Source organism: Coturnix japonica, chromosome Z (assembly GCF_001577835.2).
Source record: "Coturnix japonica isolate 7356 chromosome Z, Coturnix japonica 2.1, whole genome shotgun sequence".
In the NCBI taxonomy this organism is placed as follows: domain Eukaryota; kingdom Metazoa; phylum Chordata; class Aves; order Galliformes; family Phasianidae; genus Coturnix; species Coturnix japonica.
The window spans coordinates 21632051-21650962 of record NC_029547.1 but is presented as its reverse complement, the minus strand read 5'-3'; the positions used below and the strand labels follow the sequence as shown (position 1 = coordinate 21650962).

General features: G+C 36.5%; 1 protein-coding gene across 3 annotated transcripts in view; it reads left to right on the top strand.

Annotated features, from left to right (window-relative positions):
- The window catches only part of SV2C (synaptic vesicle glycoprotein 2C), an 89885-nt gene that overhangs the window by 33335 nt on the left and 37638 nt on the right, over nt 1–18912 (top strand). For all 3 annotated transcript variants that reach the window (XM_032441290.1, XM_015848876.2, XM_015848877.2), the window contains 2 exons: nt 5452–5632; nt 12228–12379. In XM_032441290.1, the coding sequence (XP_032297181.1) occupies nt 5452–5632; nt 12228–12379 (333 nt within the window). The remainder of the gene's footprint in view (nt 1–5451; nt 5633–12227; nt 12380–18912) is intronic.

The following is an 18912-nucleotide window of genomic DNA, read 5'->3' as shown; positions in this document are numbered from 1 at the left end:
GCTAAATTTAAGTGCTGATTCATTATTTATGCTGTGAGTACCAAGGAGGTACTGCATCAGTCTTTTTATCTGTAATGCATTATTGATCTATCTAGCCAAGCAATAGTATAACATAGCAGTGTGCACTGCTGTTTGCTGCAGTAATCACTGCTAGTACTGTCTGAAAACGATTCTAACAAAAAAAAAAAAAAAAAGGAATAACTTTGACCTACTTTTTGTTCTGTGAAAATTGTTACAGAATAAATTAAATCATACTGACAGCAGGTAGCAGTTTGTAATTTTTTAAATAATTCATTACTGATATGACAACATTCATGAAACAGAAGTGATAAAGAAAATCTAATGCAAAGGCATTGGATTACCATGTTCTCAGTTTTGCTTCCTTATCAGAAAATACAGCTGTGAAGAAAATTCTCTGTTCACTGAATAATCTTACCTGTCACAACATCTGTAACTACTAAGCTTCTATGCATTTGTTGGTGTATCTAATTTAGATCTGAGGAAATATAGGAATAGTTATTCTTCTAGTCTTTGCTTTGTTTTAATTAAAATAATATATGAGTACATAGGAAACTCACCTGTAAAGACATTGCATATATATATATATGCACACATATATATATATATATATATATATATACACTTACCTATACATATATAAAACAGCACACTTGCTTCTGCAGATTTCTGGTGTACAATAAAGTAACAGTCCCTAGAACTGCATGGAGAGATAATAGCATACAGAGTCTTTAACCAATGTAAACAATGCAGAAGAATACAAATGTAAGCTAACAGATGACATAAAGGTTCAGAGCTAAATCTTATTGTTTGCACTTACCACACTAATAAACAAGCAAACAAACAAATTTAAAAAAAATTTAAAAAAAAAATGGAATGGAATGGAACAGAATGGAACAGAACGGAACGGAATGGAACGGAATGGAACGGAATGGAACGGAACGGAACGGAATGGAATGGAACGGAATGGAACGGAACAGAACGGAATGGAATGGAATGGAATGGAATGGAATGGAATGGAATGGAATGGAATGGAATGGAACAGAACAGAATGGAACAGAACAAAACAGAACAGAATGGAATGGAACAGAATGGAATGGAACAGAACAGAACGGAACGGAACAGAACGGAACGGAACGGAACGGAACGGAATGGAATGGAATGGAATGGAATGGAATAAAACGGAGCAGAATGGAATGGAATGGAATGGAATGGAATGGAATGGAATGGAATGGAATGGAATGGAATGGAATGGAATGGAACAGAACGGAACGGAACGGAACGGAACGGAACGGAATGGAATGGAATGGAATGGAATAGAATGGAGCAGAATGGAATGGAATGGTCTAACTGCCTGACCACTTCAGGGTGAACCAAAAGCTACAGCATGTTACTGAAGGCATTCTACAAATGCCTCTTGAACACAGACAAGCATGGAACATCACCCACATTTCTTGAGACTCTGTTCCTGTGTTTGACCAAAATTCTAGATCAAATTTGACCCAAAATTTTCTATCATCAGATTTTGTCTTCTGTAACATGTTTTCTGCCTTCTGAGTATGCCACGAGTCCTATTCACTTATAGTCAGTTGCCTTCATATGCTCTGAGGCTTCTTAGTGTGTTACTGACTACATTTTCAGTTTAGTATTATGGCAAATATGAAGCTGATCCTTTTGAAAATGGAAATATATATATATATATGGAAACAATGTCACTTTTCTTGGTTTTGTTTTGCTTTGATTGTTTGTTTTAAATTTCTATTTAATATGTTGTATTTTTTTTCACTTCCATATCTTTGTTCATTATTCACGAAGCTTCTCTTCTTCTTCTCTTTAATGTTATAGTGTTGGGTATCTCATGACAGTCTTCCTTTGAATAAATTGCTCACCAAACTATGATTGTCATAGCATTACAGACCTCTGTGCTCTGAGTTTTCTGTTTTCCTCATCATGTTTCTTTTTTCCCCTTGTATCTTAGAGACTACAAATAGCTTTGCAAATAGAATTACTGAGATACTTGTTCTTTTTTTTTTTTTTTTTCCCCATTTGCTCTGGTCAGCTGAACGTGCTCTTTCCTTTACTCAGATTTGCTTTCAGTTCCATTTTCCTGACTTTCATGGTTGAGTTCCTGTATCAAATATTGCAATTCGTCTTTACAGGCTGAGGACAGGTTCATTTTGTCTGTGAACCAGATACGTTTCAGATATGGTTCACTTGATTCCTATTTATGTGAAATTTCTGGGTTGGTACCAAACTGTGTGCTTCAGATGATTGTAGCTATGTTCAAAAATGGCATAAAAGGATGCTCTGTACTTGCTTTCCTCTTTTTTGTTGATACAGTGAAGAGACAATTTGTCTTGTAAGTATGAGTTGTTTTCCTATATAAACACTACAGAAACAGACTTTTGGAAATTAGTAAACAACTTAATGAATTATTTGGATGAAATAGTATTTCTTAGTTTTCTTGTTTAGTGAAAACTTTGAAGTTTTTACATCGACCAAAATGTTTCAGAAGAGAAGATGAAGTTGACTTTTTTTTTAATGTCACTGGCATTCAGCATCTTCCTTTCCCTCAGTGAGAGCGAAATTGTTTTTTTTTATAGACTGTGAAGAATATCCATCATGTTTTCTGGATTAAATGATAAAACAAATAAACAAAAAAACATAAGTGTTGTATGTTCTGTTCTGCAATGTTTTGCCACCATTGAAAATTAATCATATAGGTTACTCAGCTGCAAATCACACTCAAAGTTTCAAGAATCACTGCAGTGTCACCAGTGTTTCATAAACTTTTATAAAGAGACTGAAGAGATTCAGTGTTCATTTTACAATAGCTTTATACCTTTCATGTCTCTAAACAAACTGTGTTACTACAGTGATTACTGAAATCGAATAGTGGTGAATTGACTGTAGATGCATATTAAGCAGAATAGCAGAGAGCTTCAAAATGAATATGTAATTTAGAATCTGCACCAGACAGTAAGAAACTGCAGAATCCACAAGAAGGGTGAAGAATGAGCAGATGAGACAGCAGACGAGTAGTAGAGGTGAGCTTGATATGCTGTGGCATTTGGGGATTTGCATATGTTGCATACTGTCGGATAAGAGAAATAATTTAGCAGATGAAGTTAAGACAAAATGTTTCCTGTGGCATACAGCTAGCATTTAGATAAAGGAAATTATGGCTTCAGGAGATTAGAAATTGCAAAAGTTAACGTAATATGTAGTTTTGGTTAGCATGATCTGCTAGCTCACATGTTTCTGAATGCAGTACCTGCCACCTGTTTTCAAATGTCTAAGCAATAAATGTTTGAGTCCCTTGTTCATTTAGACCTTCAAAAAGTACCAATCCATAAACATACTCCTTGTTATTACATTACTTCCAGCCCTGTTCAGAGAAAAGGATGCTTGATGCAGGCTACTGCTTCTGTATACAAAACTCATTTATACATACATAAATATATGTGGGTTTGCATTACTGTTGGAAGCACTGCTTAGAAGATATTTGACTTATGCAGAGAATGAAAAAATACAAAGGATAGAAATTTGGTCTTTCCTTTTAAGAATTAATTCTGTTAGTATTTTGATACATAATGAATGTTTCATGACTACTCCTATTTCTGAATTACTATGCCTACCTGCTACTCAGAATAGCATTCCATGCGCTTTCTTGACTGGACAGACTGCACGAACCTCTTACAGATTAAATTTAGAAGAATTTTCTCTGTGTGGTTTTTACAAATCCTTCACAGTAACTTGTAGTTCAAAATGTAAAATTAGGGCTCAGAGACAGCATCAGAAGTTGCTTACTCTGTAGAGACTGTGAATTTACAAGAAACTAATGGATACTAATCATCTTTATACTACTGTTTATCTATGTACTGCTTGAAATAAAAATAACATTATTACCAAATATTTTACAGGAAAATGTAAGAAATTGTGGTTCAACGTTTCTATTCTACTGAAGTAGCCACTGTGAATGCTACACATGGGTTTATAGTTGTCATAGATGTAGTAGAAACAACACACTAACCTACTGAAATACAACTTCATCATGCCAATGTAAAAATAACAACGTGTGTCACATCAAGTGTTTTAAAATGATGCCTCATAAGGAAGCAGCACAGTTTTTACACTGTGTATACAAAACATGAGGAGGTGCAGGCACATTTTGGAATACCTGAGACCCTTCAGCTGTTAGCACTTTGGATGCAATATGTGGAATTACAAGCATCAAAATACCAACAAGAAACCTCTATGTTAATACTCAGCTTAAAAAGACCAGAGATTTATTTTTTTCCATTTTCCTTCCCTTCTAGCTACTTCCTGCAGGGCAGAAGTGATTCTTTTGGACTCCAGAATTTTACACAACAGCAACTGAAGCCAAACAGAGCAGCTGGGGAATCTGTCAGTTCTTATGGCTGACTGAAAAGAGACATGAAACAAGGCATCCCCATTGCTTTAGCTGCTTCCAACAACTATACAATTAAATTCTTCTCACAAGATGGTAGCAACCATTTGATAGATAAAACACTATCTGGAAAGCTCAGTAAAAAAAGTAGGTAGAATAAGAAATAGTACATGTATCTAGCAAAATACAAATCTGGTTGGATCCCCAGAAATTTTGGGAACTACTTCCAACACGCTGCTCGGTGTGCTGTGCTTTCTCTTCCACTGCGCCATAGAAAGTTCATCTCTTGAAATTAAATAATGTTTACATTACATGCTAAGAAATTGATGGTCAGATGGTTCAGGTTTTTATTTTATATGGGAAACAAGTTTTCTTTGAAAATCACATCAGTTAATCATCAGTTAAAATAAAGTTTGCACAGTAATGCAAGAGGGAGAAATAGATCAAGCTGGATATCTTCAGTTCTGTAGATCTCAAATGGAAAGTGTTTGTTTCATAATCAGCTTCTTTTAGACATAGCACGTTTTAGTCCCAGTGATTAATCCCCTACAGAATTATATTCAGGAGGTGTTCTAACAATTTATTTCTTCGGGGGAGGTTTAATTTTTGAATTTTGAATGCAGTTTATTATTGAGGAAATGGTAGCATTCTTTCTCCAACTCACTCTTATTTGACTGTATTTTAATTGTTTTAGCTAGAGGCACCTTATTTAGTAATTAAATCAAGCTTCAGTGTGTCTACTAGCTGATGACGCAGACATAATAGGACACAAATGTACTTAGTTCTTCCTAGGTATATTTGCAAAGCTATGTATACAATTTCTACCCACTGAAAATGGATAAATTAATTTCTGTGATACTTAATTGGTAAACGCAGGAGGCTGCTGAAAGCGAATCATTCAAATACGTGTAACTATTTTGGTGTGGTCAATTGTGGTCAGTTACGCAGCTCACAAAACAACATTTTGTTTTCTTCTTCTTGTTTTTCCTTTTTCTTGTCTTTTTCTTTTGTGTGTATTGCAGGTAGCATAGTGTACCTTGGGATGATGGTGGGGGCATTCTTCTGGGGAGGCTTGGCAGACAAGGTGGGAAGGAGACAGTCACTCCTGATATGCATGTCTGTCAATGGATTCTTTGCCTTCCTTTCATCATTTGTCCAGGGGTATGGCTTCTTCCTCTTCTGTCGTTTGTTTTCTGGATTTGGGTAAGCTCCTCTGGTTTTGTTCATTTCTACAATTGTGTGTGTTGATAAAACTTTCCTGTTTACAAAATTTCATTATTTAATGCAGGAATACAGTCTATATCAGGAGAAAGAGAATTAATCAATGTGACTATTACAACTCTAAATAAACCCAAAGGGATAAGATAATTATTTCAGAGGAAAGTCATAATATGAAAAAAAAAAAAGTAAAATTGAGTTCTGTTCTTATTTTGCAACAGACTTACTTCGTGAACTTGATGAACTTGCTTAAATGTTTTGTGCCCCAGCTTCTCTATGTACTGCCTGCTCAGTATGCAATATAGCACACTTCTCACAAACGTACTTTAAGTTTTCTCTACTATTTGCAATGCTGCTAAAGTTCTTACATGCATAATGTTGTTTATAACACCACTGCAGTCAAGACCATCAAATTAATATCAAGATCTTGAAGCATGTCAAACTTTGTTATTCTTTCCAGAAAAAATAAAATAAAAGGTTTGTGTGTCTGTATTTGCTTTACCTTTAATTTAGATAATTTCTCCATTGGTGAAAATTGTTGTTCACAGTCCATAAAGTGTATAATTTTAAGCTTACACAAGGTGAGATTGAGGTGCCAAAGTATGTTAGTATAGGGCTTCCACTTTAATTGTTCAATTGCACTCTGAATAAAAAATTCATTCCTTAAAAAGTGGTAGAAAAAAAATAAAATTCCCTCCTGCTTTCCTATGTTTTCCCTTTCATAAATCACTAAGAAAGATGAGAAAGATTCATGGGACTTTCCATTTGCTATTTTCTTTGAAGAAAATGTTTCTATCCAAAAGAAAACTCTTCCTCTCCTTAAGTTCCATTTTATCCTAGGTGTTGGCCACCATAAAAGCCATAAGATTTCTTGAATCTGTCCTTCACACCCTCAGGATGAGAGAGGTTCCTTTTTGTTCTATGAGAACATAGTTACTCTATCAGTTTACATTTCTGGAGCTCATTTTTTTCAGAATGTTCATCTGCTCACTTAATTTAAGAAGGAAACTTACTTTTCACTTACCAGAGTGAAATACCAGCTACTCAAGCTGATATTTGTGTCACATCTGGCTTTCATAGAAACATCATAGAATCATAGAATGGCTTGGGTTGGAAGAAACCTCAAGAATTATCAAGTTGCAAAACTCCTGCCACAGGCAGGGCTGCCAGCAGCTTGGTCAAGTACTAGATCAAATTGCCCAGAGTTCCATCCAGTCTCACCTTAAACACTCCAGAGATGCAGCATACACAACCTCTCTGGGCAGCCTGTGCCAGCACCTCACCACCCTCTCAGGGAAAAACTTCCCCCAACATCTAATCTAAATCTCCCTTCCTTTAGTTAAAAACCATTCCCCCTCGTCCTATCACTATCTACCCTTACAAAAAGTTGATTTCCCTCATGTTTATCAACTCTCTTTAAATACTGGAAGGACACAATGAGGTCTCCCTGCAGTCTTCTCTTTTCCAGGCTAAAAAGGACCAGTGTCTTCTTAGGAGATGTGCTCCAGCCCTTGGATCATCCTCAAAGCCCACCTCTGGACCTTCTCCAGCAGCTCCACATCCTTGATGTGCTGGGGGCTCCTGATCTGAATGCAGTACTCCAGATGGGGCCTAACAGGGACAGAATACAGGCAGACAACCACCTCCCTCTCCCTGCTGCCCACCCCTCTTTGGATGCAGCCCAGGATATCATTGGTCTTGAAGGCTGCAAGTGCACACTGCTTCCTCCTGTTAAGTTTTTCATGTACCAGGACCCCTAAGACCTTCTCAGCAAGGCTACTCTCAAGTTCTTCTCCTAGTTTGTATACATACTTGGGATTACACCAACCTAAGCACAAAACCTTGCACTTTGCCTTTTTAAACCTCATCATGTTTCCCTCTTTTTTCCTTCCTTCCTTCCCCTCCTTCCTTCCCTTCCTTCCTTCCTTCCTTCCTTCCTTCCTTCCTTCCTTCCTTCCTTCCTTCCTTCCTTCCTTCCTTCCTTCCAGACAGCAAGGCATAAATATACTCACTTATAGTGAGTATATTTATTTATAGTGAGTATATTTAACTTACTTACAGTTTTCTGTTTCCAGATACTTGGCATCAATCATTGCATAAGAAGGCAAGATTTTTTCAGTATCACTCATCGAAGAACTTCCAGTTTTTATGCCATATCTTCTTCTAGCACAGTACGAATTTACTTGTAGTGTCTGAATTAAATTAAAAATCAACTCCCATTACATTCCTCACTATAAACCACTTCTTGCCTGCATGGAAAGAAAGCTTTGACAGTTGAACAGGAATATAAATTCAACTTCAGTTCTCTTAATAACCTCTTATTTCCAAATGTCCTGCCTTTGGAACATAGATGTCAGTTCCTTTCCTAATAAAAAACATTAAACATATATCACAGTTCTCAATGGAAGGGGCTTTGTTCCAGCCATGTATTAAGTAACCCAAATATGAAATCTGGATAACTTTAAGCAAAGAATGGAATGTTATGTTTTAGAGGCAAAAGAATATTGGTTCACAGACAGGGGACAACAGTTACAAAAAATAAAAAACTGTGGATGAAGATTATTTTAACTAGCATATTGGAGGTGACTGGCCACGTGAATCCAACCAAATGGCTAATTACTGCCATTTATGTTTATTGTGTATAGTGGCAAGAAACTCTCATACTTTTCTATATCCTCATTTTCTGAATGACCAAGACAGGAAGGACAGGTCTACACACACAAGATCTTCCAAAGTTTTCCAGCAGATTTATGGACCATGTGAACACAACACAGTTGCACAGCACAACTACACAAGCTGTTGCCTTCAAGAACCTCAGATCTTAACCAACAGGCTGCTTTTATAATTGTGTGCCATCAGCATTCATTATTATGTTGTAGCTATCTTTTGTATCTTCATGCTCATTTGCTCTATTTCTTTCTTGCATCTCCTTCCCTGTTACAATCTTCCTGCCTCTAATTTCTTTGCAACCTCCAGCTGCCTCCTATGGCTATCAGAAGTTGTACACTGAGAGCTAATGAACAGCTCGGCAGGTGACTGGCTTCGGAGTTGATAGCGTGTGCCAAAAGGGCTGATATGCTTCTCAGGCAAGCCAAGAAAGCAGCTGGCCAGGTCTGATCTTTTCAAATAGCTTTGGTCCCAGGCCTTCCTTTTCCAGATGTGGGTAAAGGCTGACTGATGTAAACCTGACCCAGCAGGTTTTTGTTGTGTGAGGAGAAGACAAGATTGTAATGGGAAAGGAAATTCATACAAAAGGGAGAGAAAGACTGGAAGACTGGTACACATAACCAAGGTAGAGAACCTATTCAACATATAATCCTAAAGAGAAAGCAGAAATCTGAAAAGAGGAGTGAAAAAGCTTGAGAATCAGGTTTGCAAAAGACTTCATAAACTCATAGAACAAACCAGGTTGGAAGAGTCCTTGAAATGAAAGGTCTTTGAAAGAACATGACATCCAACCTTTCATTGGAAAATTGAGACTAGATGATATGCACCCTGTCCAACCACATTTTGAAGGTCTCTGTTGAAAGGAATTCTATCACACCAGTAGGGAAATTGCACTATTTGTTTCATTGTAAAAAAATGTCTTCTTTACATCATGTTGAAACCTTTCCCAGTGCAGCTTGTACTCACCGCCTGTTGTGTTCTCCATGTGAAGGGAGAGTCTCTTTTATTAGTCACCCTTCAGTAGTGGAAACACTGTGATAAGGTCATGCCTGAACCAGTTTTTCTCCAGAGCAAAATAACTGCTTCAGCCTATCTACATAGAGCTGATTCTCCAGGTCTTTGATCATCTTTATGGCCCTCCTCTAGCCACTCTCCAGACTGTCTGTGTCCGGGGACCAGAACTCCAGTTGTGGGCTGTGGGCTGAACACATTTCTATCTCTGCTTTTGTGCTTGTCAATGCTGTCAGCTTATCTAACGTGTCTAACTGATGAAGTACTGCAAGAAAACTCTTTGTAGTTATATGCTTTCATTTGACATCAAATTTGTCTTATCCCTTTTTACTGATGTTGAAAAAATCGAGGAATTAATTATTTACTCATCAGTTTCCATCAGAACTGACTGTATTTTAGAGTTCTGTAAATAATCAGGTGAAACTATCTCAGAGACTCTTGCTATTATTAACATATGGACCATATGTGTACCTGGAAGACATCTTCTCTGGTATACTTAGTCCAAAGAAGCACTTTGTAAAATGATCAACAATCTATGATCTACACCATGCTGCTGTTTTATAGGGCATTATCCATCAGTTCATAAGGTGAACAAATTGATCTGGCTGCTTAATCTCACATATTTTGATGATCTGATGGATGTTCTAGAAGGAGAACAAAAACCATGTTTTTAGTTGAATTTGTGCAAGTAGGAATAAAAAACTATTAAGAAGAGGAAAAAGTAGGTGCGAGTGGAGAAAAGATGATAGGCTGCATCCAAGTATTGGAAACAGAATAGTGAATGTGTTTTGAACTTTTTGGACATAGTAAGTCATTGGTAATAAGGTGAAAACTTGCAAAATACCAGCATACACAGAAACAGTCTTTGAGCATGAATCTTCTCCAGATTTGGATGTGCAGAAGCCAAGATACCTCAGGAGAAGAACACTATCCTGCTTTATGCATTTAGTATTTTTTAATGTTTTTGTTGTTGTTGTTGTTTTGGCGTGTTGTTTGCTTTTTCCTAATTATCTCTATTCCTATGTGCCTGTATTGCCTCCATTCAAAGAGGCATTTCAAGCCTCTTTGGCTAGCGAATCTGCAAATTAAAAAAGGTTCCCTGAAGCCAGAGGCTCCTGAATGCCTTGCCTAAATGTTGTTTTCATTTATCCTAACTCTCACTCTGAGCAGTTGCCAAAATCTGTTGTGACAAATCACAGCTATGAAGATAGGCTAGCAGGCATTTATCACCTTTGCTTGTGACAACAAAAAATGCAGATGTACCTTAGTTTAGTGTTTGTTTCACTAAATTGTACTCTCCTGTGGTGTGTCAATTAAATCTCCTATTGATTACCTCCTCCTGATAATCTCACAGAAAATTATGAACAGAAAGCATTCCAAAATAACACTCTGAAGGCATCGCTTTCACTTTGGATGCTCTTTTTCTGAGATCAGAAATTGAATTAGTTTAGTTTCTTATTCATGTATTGTCATTTCCACCTGGATAACTGTTAAGTTTTTTGAAATTAAAAAAAAACTAACCATAAAACTTACAAACAAATAAACAAAAACAACAAGAAAGAACCCACACCCTGGTCAAAATGTTGGATGCTGAGGAAGGAATACTGTGGGAGTACAATTCAGTGCTGGGCTGAGCCCTGGAGAGTAAGAAGTTACTGCTATAAGATGTTTAAACCTTGGGAAAAGGAGAGCCCACAGGCCCTAGAACAACACTGAGGTGGCAGGGCATACCCAGTTACAGCAAAATGAACCACAGTTCTTCTCTCCACCATGTTGCTTCCATCATTCCTCATCCCAAGCCTCCAGGATAACCTCCTAGGGCAATCTCTCCCACTACCTGCGAGATTACAGTACCCTGGCAAAATATTTTAAGTGTTTTTAACCATGAAAATAATATGAGATACTGCCTACCTTTTTGCAGTATTTGCAAAGAATGTTAGAGCTAACAGGCCCAGCATTAATTTTAAAGGTAAGAGTTGTCTGTCAGTACTTTGTCAAAAGCTACCCAGACGAAAATGATAGAATAGCATGTAACTGCTCAATGCAGTATTCCATTGCTATACCAGAAGACATCTTAAAAGTAAACAGCATTGACATGGAACTGATTTTTATTAGGACTGAAATTCTATTTCTGTATTCATGTGTTCCTTTCTGATACTTGTTTTAATCTGTTGTAAGATCCTTGGTTTTGCTCCCAGTTTACCCATCATCGAAAAGATAGCATAAATACACATTTATCTCTAAAGTTGAGTTAAAAAGTGAACAATGCAAGACACTGCTTCCTGTAAGGATGTGATCTGTTATGTAAAAGTATCTCTTCAAACTTTATAGGTATTTCCTTCAGCAGGAAAGTACAGTCCACAAGGACTTGTTCTGTGTATTGAAGAGGTAAAAACAGTGAAAGATTGCCTGGAACTTGGTACTGAATATGGTACATATTTGTGTTACACTAAGTTTTGCAAAACCAAATTGAGATCTTTTTATTTTCCCAGCTGACCTTTAGATGCTGTTTATTCATACTGTATTAAAGACTGTGAATATGATATGAATGCATAGACTTTTCCATTACAAAAGTTATGTATAAAGCAAGCATGAGCTTAGCAAATTACATCTTTTTAAATAGGAATGTAATAAGATGTGTTAGTAATGTAGTAGTCATTTAGTCACTTCCTGTTTGCGTAAATCATGGATTGAAGATTAAGAGAAATACCTATTATTCTCTGGGAAAATTACTAACAGTTTTCAGTAAAACAGAGCGTGTTTTGACGCTTGACAGTAGATGGCCACGATTTGCGTGAATCTGCTTGTAATTTAAGTTTTAAATGACATTAACTATGACCTAGCTCTCACTATAACTAGCTGTTACTCTCTCCCTTAATGCATGGTATGTCTCTCCTTTTAGGATTGGCGGAGTGATGCCAACAGTCTTCTCCTATTTTTCGGAAGTGCTTGCTCGGGAGAAACGAGGCGAACACCTGAGTTGGCTCTGTATGTTTTGGATGATTGGTGGTATCTATGCTTCTGCAATGGCTTGGGCAATCATTCCTCATTATGGTAAGGAAAACATCTCCTTATGAGTTCTCTCTCTCCTAATAAAATAGTAAAATTTTTAAAGTATAGCTTAAACATATCAGTTCTCAAAATTTTTCTGCTGCTAAAAGAAAACAACTTTCTTTTGCGGGAGGTGAGGAGAATAGGTCATACCCTAAGTAACAATACATTACAAAGTAAAAATTAGCATATATCTATGCTTAGTCATATTCTTTAGATTTCTGGAAAGTTGGACAAATAGAAATGTAGCCAGTATTACCATTGAAACCAGAGAGAACAGCTGATTTGGAGACTTGCTTCAGAGAAAATATCTTTTGAAATGCCAAGTGTCAAATTTCTGCTAATTTTTTTTTCGGTTTTGCTTGGAACAGACAGAATCTCAGTTACACTCTCTTGCGAAAGAAGAGTTAAGATTGTCTTAATGTTTGTGATGGTAGTTGTGAATGTAAAGCTGTGTTGGATGTTTTGTTCTTAGTATACCTATACGGTGATGTAGAAATAAGAGATATCAAATAGAGAGCACTTAAATATGGTCATGATGAGTGAAGGGAAATATGACAGGAAGCTTGCAGTAGCTGACATTATGTGAACATGCAGTATAAACTACTCTGTGAAAGAACTCTTTACTACCTTGACATCATTAAACATTAAGTGGAGGTAGAGGATCTACTCAGTCTCCTGGTTCTGCCTTTCAGAGGAGCTAAGTTCTCACAGGTCTTCAGGGTTGTTGGGAAGTCTCAGCTGTTTTTAAAAATCAGGCTCTGTAAGGACTTCTAGCTGGCATTCTGCAGGACAAGTAGAGGAACTCTGTGAGCTAGATAGCATACTAAGCAGTTTTCTTAAGCCAAGCAGCGACATTTATCAGAATTGGATTGTGCAGGGGAGGAAAAAATTTAGGAGATTTGCCCAGAGTGATTGGAGCATTTAGCAGGCAGTAGGGCCCAGAAATAAGTTATAACCATGCAGACCAATCTAATACGTGAGCTTGTGCACTAAAATTAATTTTAGACTGTACATTCAGCCAGAATCTCTGTCCTTAACCTTGGCTTTTGGCTTTGGATTGCTGAAATTAGAGTAGAATCTTTGCTGGCAAGACACAGTGCTTATATATAGAGGTTTGTTTATTTATTTATTTATTTATTTATTTATTTATTTATTTATTTCAATTAGTAAATTGCTCTGAGTACCTCTTTTTTTTTTTTTTCTTTCCATTTTTATTTCCCTTACCATTCAATGAAAAATGAAAGTGCTGCTTTAAATAGACTGACTAATTTCACTGTAGATTTCATTACTTGATAACCTTCACTGAAACGCTTTAAAATATGTTACATGGCAGGGCATATGTTATCAATGAATAACAATACACATCCCAGTACTAAAGCAATGGCACTGGAGGGAATTGTTTTCTTCTTCCTAGCAGTAGAAGAATACCAATAACAAAAAGCCATGCTGCTCTCTTTTTCAGTGTTGTGTGTGGTAGATTTCTGCAAAAGTATATAGGAAATCACTTAAGACAGAAGAATGTAAAAACCATTTTTAAAAGACGGTGTTCTTCAGCTATAGCCGTGCAAATTACTCTCTTTGCAGTCTAGTAAGGAAAGTCATAATAGCCAAAGGGAGGGCTAATAAGGAAGTTGCAAACAGCAGGTGCAATTGTTTCTCGTAGGGAAAGAAGTAGATTTACACACCATTTTGGAGAATTTAAGCAAAATTCATCCCCAGTTTGGATGAGGTCTTCCAAGTGTCTTTACTGCAAGTTAGACTTTGCACTATCTTGTCAAGTTTAAAGCCTTTGTTTTACTGCCTGGAGCTACTCTGCTGAGTATCGGATTGAAGATGCTTCAGTTTTGTGATTGTGATGTGCTGAGCTCATAGGCACTGCAGAGTACACCCAGGTCAAATACTGCTCTGAAACTGAGGAAGGTGTGTTCATACAGTGCTGTATCCTTCTGCAAACACTCCTGGTCAGGTTAATGCTGTCTGTAATCTCCACATCACTTGTGTAACTTGCATGCTTGAGGAATCCCATAGAGCAGCTTTGTCTTTTAGGATTTCTGTGTGGTTTCCCTTGAATATTTTTGATAGAATTAAGCAAAGATAGATCTTTTTCTCCAAATCAGCTTCAGTCCTTCTCATTAATCATATCTCCACCAACCAGTAAGCAAAATGTAATTATAAGCAAAGCATTCACTTCTAAGTCCTATTGATCTAGTTCTCATCTGCTTCTCATCTGAGGAATAAACAATGTCCATTTTTCCTATATGAACACTGAAATTACTCAAAGGCAGGGCATGAAGTTGTAGATACTGAAAAGCAATAAACTGTCATTGAGCATAGTAAAGTTATTCTTAAATGGATAGAAGAATAGCAGACCAGCAGCACTGAGTCATCTTCTTGATATATTTTTTTCTCAGTTTTACAGCTGTATTCCTTTCTTTCCCACTGATTCTTATATAAGACATTTTAAAAGGTCCTAGATTCACAGTTGATATATATTATCTATCTGCCTCTAAGACAACAGTGAGCCTATACCACTTCACCTGTTCAAGATTTAGCTCTATCTTTTCTTGATAAAATGAAATCTAAGCTCAGTGTATGTAACAGTTTATCTGTTTCTGCTCAGGCCGCTCAGGAATGTCTGAAACCAGAGAGAGATTTTAAAAGATGAAATATAGGGAAGCTAACAGTTGCCTTGGCATCAGAGTGTTGTTAAGAGAGGAATCAGGGTGATGTTGTGCTGCAGAGACCACATACTGAAAGATTAATTTCATCTGGAAGGCAAGCAAGTTCCAAGCATTCTTTAAGTCGAGCTGTTGGCTTCTGTTTAAAATTTGAAAATGGATGCAAATTTGTTCAGAGTTCCTTACAGAGGAGTTGAGGTCATGGAGAAGCTATTAGAAGAAACATCTGCAGACAAATGCTTCTAATTGCAGTCAATTAACAAAATCCCAGACCAGGCTGCTGTGAATAAATGGCTTTATGCAGTACTTCAGTCAGGCTCCATAGGAAGGATAATTACCATTTTATAAACCATTTTGTGAGTGCAACTTTAAATTTAGCATAATATTTCAAGGTGGATTACTTCAAAGACAGTCAAATGCATCAAATGTGTATCTCAGTATTCTTTAAAAGACTCATTTCTCAAACAATGAAAAACCTTAACAGTGAGAAATTACATTTCAGTGTAAAATCTTGATAGTGATGTATTACCTTTTCATTACACTAAATTTATGTCTTTGTTCAAGGATAGGAATGAAAAGGACTCACCCAACTTTTTTAGCCATTTTACACCTTTGTTTTAAAAAGTTGCAATGTTATCGATTATACAAAATACTGCCTTCTATACGCTGTGTTATTTTTTATAAGAGCCTAAAATTTTATTGCTGCAGGTCTCAAAACCAAAAATCAAGGAGCGCTAGTTAAAGATTTCCATTTATTAATACTTTCTGTTTTGGTATTGAGGTATTCAGTTGTTTTCAGGCTGCATAGACAGCAGAAATATTCCCTGGGTTCTTTCTGCTTAACAACAAACAGATATTAACATCACTGATTTACCAGTCTTATTGATCTTATGAGAAGTTGAATATGGGGTGGAAAAGAAGTTAGACTGCTAAGGAAGAGAACTGGAGATGACTGGAAGTCTAATCAGGATGGTGCAAATATTGAGGCTTCTACATGTAAACTGCAGTTGAATCTTAGCTTAGTTGGATGCAGCTGCAATGCAGATCTGGAGATGGAGATCTAAAGACTCAGAGTTAAACTCAGAGCATGCTCAGCACCAGGTAGTGTTAATGGAAGAGTTAATCTCAGCTTGCAGTAGACTAAACTGAGGACACAATGGACTAGAATTATTTAGTGGCATTTCAGGAAAAAAAATGAATGAAAATTTTATCTCCCATTTTCTATCTTTCTGTTGGGATTAAAGGTTCCTTAGTAAAAAATGACTGCAACAATATTGGGATTAAAAATCATATTCCAGTGTTGTGCAGTATTCAAGGGTCTATAGGACATGATGATTCTCCAAGAAGCTAAAAAGCAGAAGGATCTTAGTGACCATCCATCTTGCAGTTCTGATGAGCAGATCTGGATCCTTCTGAGAGGCAGCAGCTGTGAGGGATTTCAGACACAGAGATTTCAGTCTGGCCTATTTAGGGGATGTCTCAAAATGAAGCCAAGAGGTTGCACTCTTCTGTATGAATGCCATGTAACAATAATTACCCAGTATTAAATATGACATGATATACACGTTAGATAATATAATAAAAGGCAGATTTTTCTGTCATTCAGCATTTATTTTTGTGGAAATTGAAAAGTTAATGGTGGGCAGTTTTACAGAGACTAGAAGCCAGATCTTTTGCTAAACCATATATATATACATAAATCATATATATATATGGTTTAACAAATATACATATATTTTTATATATACATAAATATTTTCTCTTTTCCAGAAGTAATCCATCTCAAATCATCTTTTGGATTCTTCTCTAGTTATCAGTTCAGTACTGCATGTGAATATAAAAAATTCTGTGATGATGGTGGAAAAGTTTGAGTCTTAACTTTATTATTAACATTCTGTAAGAATAGCTGTTACTTACCATATTGCACAGAATAATATCTGTAAAACATGCTTAGTTAGAATGTGTTCAAATCTATACAATTCAAAGTGTCAAAGCTGATAGTGATGCTGTAAATAAGCAGCTGCTACTTAACAGATACTGGTGTTTTCAGATATTTCATGCAGCACTTCTAAATTCCAAAATGTCCATCAGAGTGGGTCTAAGCACCAGACAAAAAGCTCAATTTCTCTCACACCTATTTCATCAGCTCTTCCCACCATTTCATCAGCAGCAAAGATCCCAAAAGCTTATAAATGTGTTATAAATCTTCACTTTGTCTTAGGCAAAGGATCACTGAGTTTCTTCTTCCACCTTTCCTTTGCTGTAGTCCCTAAAGGGGAATTTGATAATCTCCACTGCTGTGCACCCATCCAATCAAAAATACGGGTTGCACTTACATGATTTATAATAAAAAGAGCCATGCTTGACTGATTTCATATTGCTGCATCACTGCAGTGTCTACACCTTAAAGAACTAAGAGGAAAAAAATTCTTTTGTATCTATAGAGATAATTTACTGTGGTTGCTTTTACGTCAACATCTAATCAACATAAACTGAAAACAGGAAGAATGGTTACGTTTGTTCAAAGTTGGAACATCTTGAAATAGGATGCCATCACTAATTTAGATATGCACGAGGGCCATCAATGATGTCTTTCCTAATCTTGCAGAAAGAAAAGAAGAGAAAGACATGATTAGCTGCAAAGGGAAAAGGAACAAATAGCTCATGGGTGATAAGACAAAAAGTAATGACCTGAAATTTTACGCAAGGAGAGGTACTATGGAAAGGAAGAGCCACTTCCTAATAGTCTGTTAGTTAAACATCTGACTGAAACTCCTATGGAAGTAGTAAAATCTCAGTCACTGAATGTCTTTAAAAAAGAGCAGCTAAATATACTTCGAGAATAACATAGGGGTAATCACTGCTTCTGTCTCGGATCAAGTGGCTGCACTTTGCAGGGGGCAACCTGCATAGACCCCTCCATCCCTGTTTTCAAAGAGCTATTAAATGAATGTGGTTGCTCCAGACAGTAATGGTGAAGGGCAGATAAAGGCAGGAAAAAGAAAGCAAAGACAAAACAAGGAGATAACCTCAGAACATAAAAGAAAGAGAAGACAATCAAAACTAATAATTAAAGAGCAGTATTTGTTATTTCCAAAACACGTGGGAAAATGCTTGTCTATCAGACATTTCTTACTGGCAGCTCCAAAAGAGAGAGAGATTATTCTGTTGAGTGTTCTGGCAGAAAAATTAGTGAAAAGGCATTTTGAAAATCCTGCACTCCTAATTAAAAGGAATATTTTTTTTTTCCCATTTTTCTAAGACTTTTCCTCCTCCTGTGCCTTTTCATTGAAGCTCAGAACAAACCCAAGCCATAGCAGCAGCCAATTAGTAAAAATCTGAGTCCAAGGCTCCATTTTCTGTTATGCAGTAATTTCTCTGCAGAAGATTTGTTCTCTGCAGATGTCTCACTTTTATTAGTAGTCAAGAACAAAGAGATATGCCAAAGAAAATGTGCAAGGGAATAGCTTCTTGTGTCTTTTCTCAGTAATAAAGAGCCTATTAATGCAAAAAATGTATCTGCAGAATTTTAAAGCAATCTTCTTGGAGGAAACATTTTATGCCCATTTTAAAAGCAGAAGCAGCTCTTTAATTTTACCTTCTTTATACATACTTTTCCTTTGTGATACAACTTCTGGTTTAAGAATCCATTAATCTGTGGGTGCCATAGCAGTGGAAAATACTGTTGGTCATATAAAAGATGTTGGAGTTTTGTTAATGTTGAATCTGAATTAACTATAATGCTGTAATGCTGCACAAATCGAATAGACCAGACATAAGGGTATCTCCTTTATAATATATAATGCAACACATATACTATATTATGCAATGTCTGTTGGTCTGTTCAGTATTCCA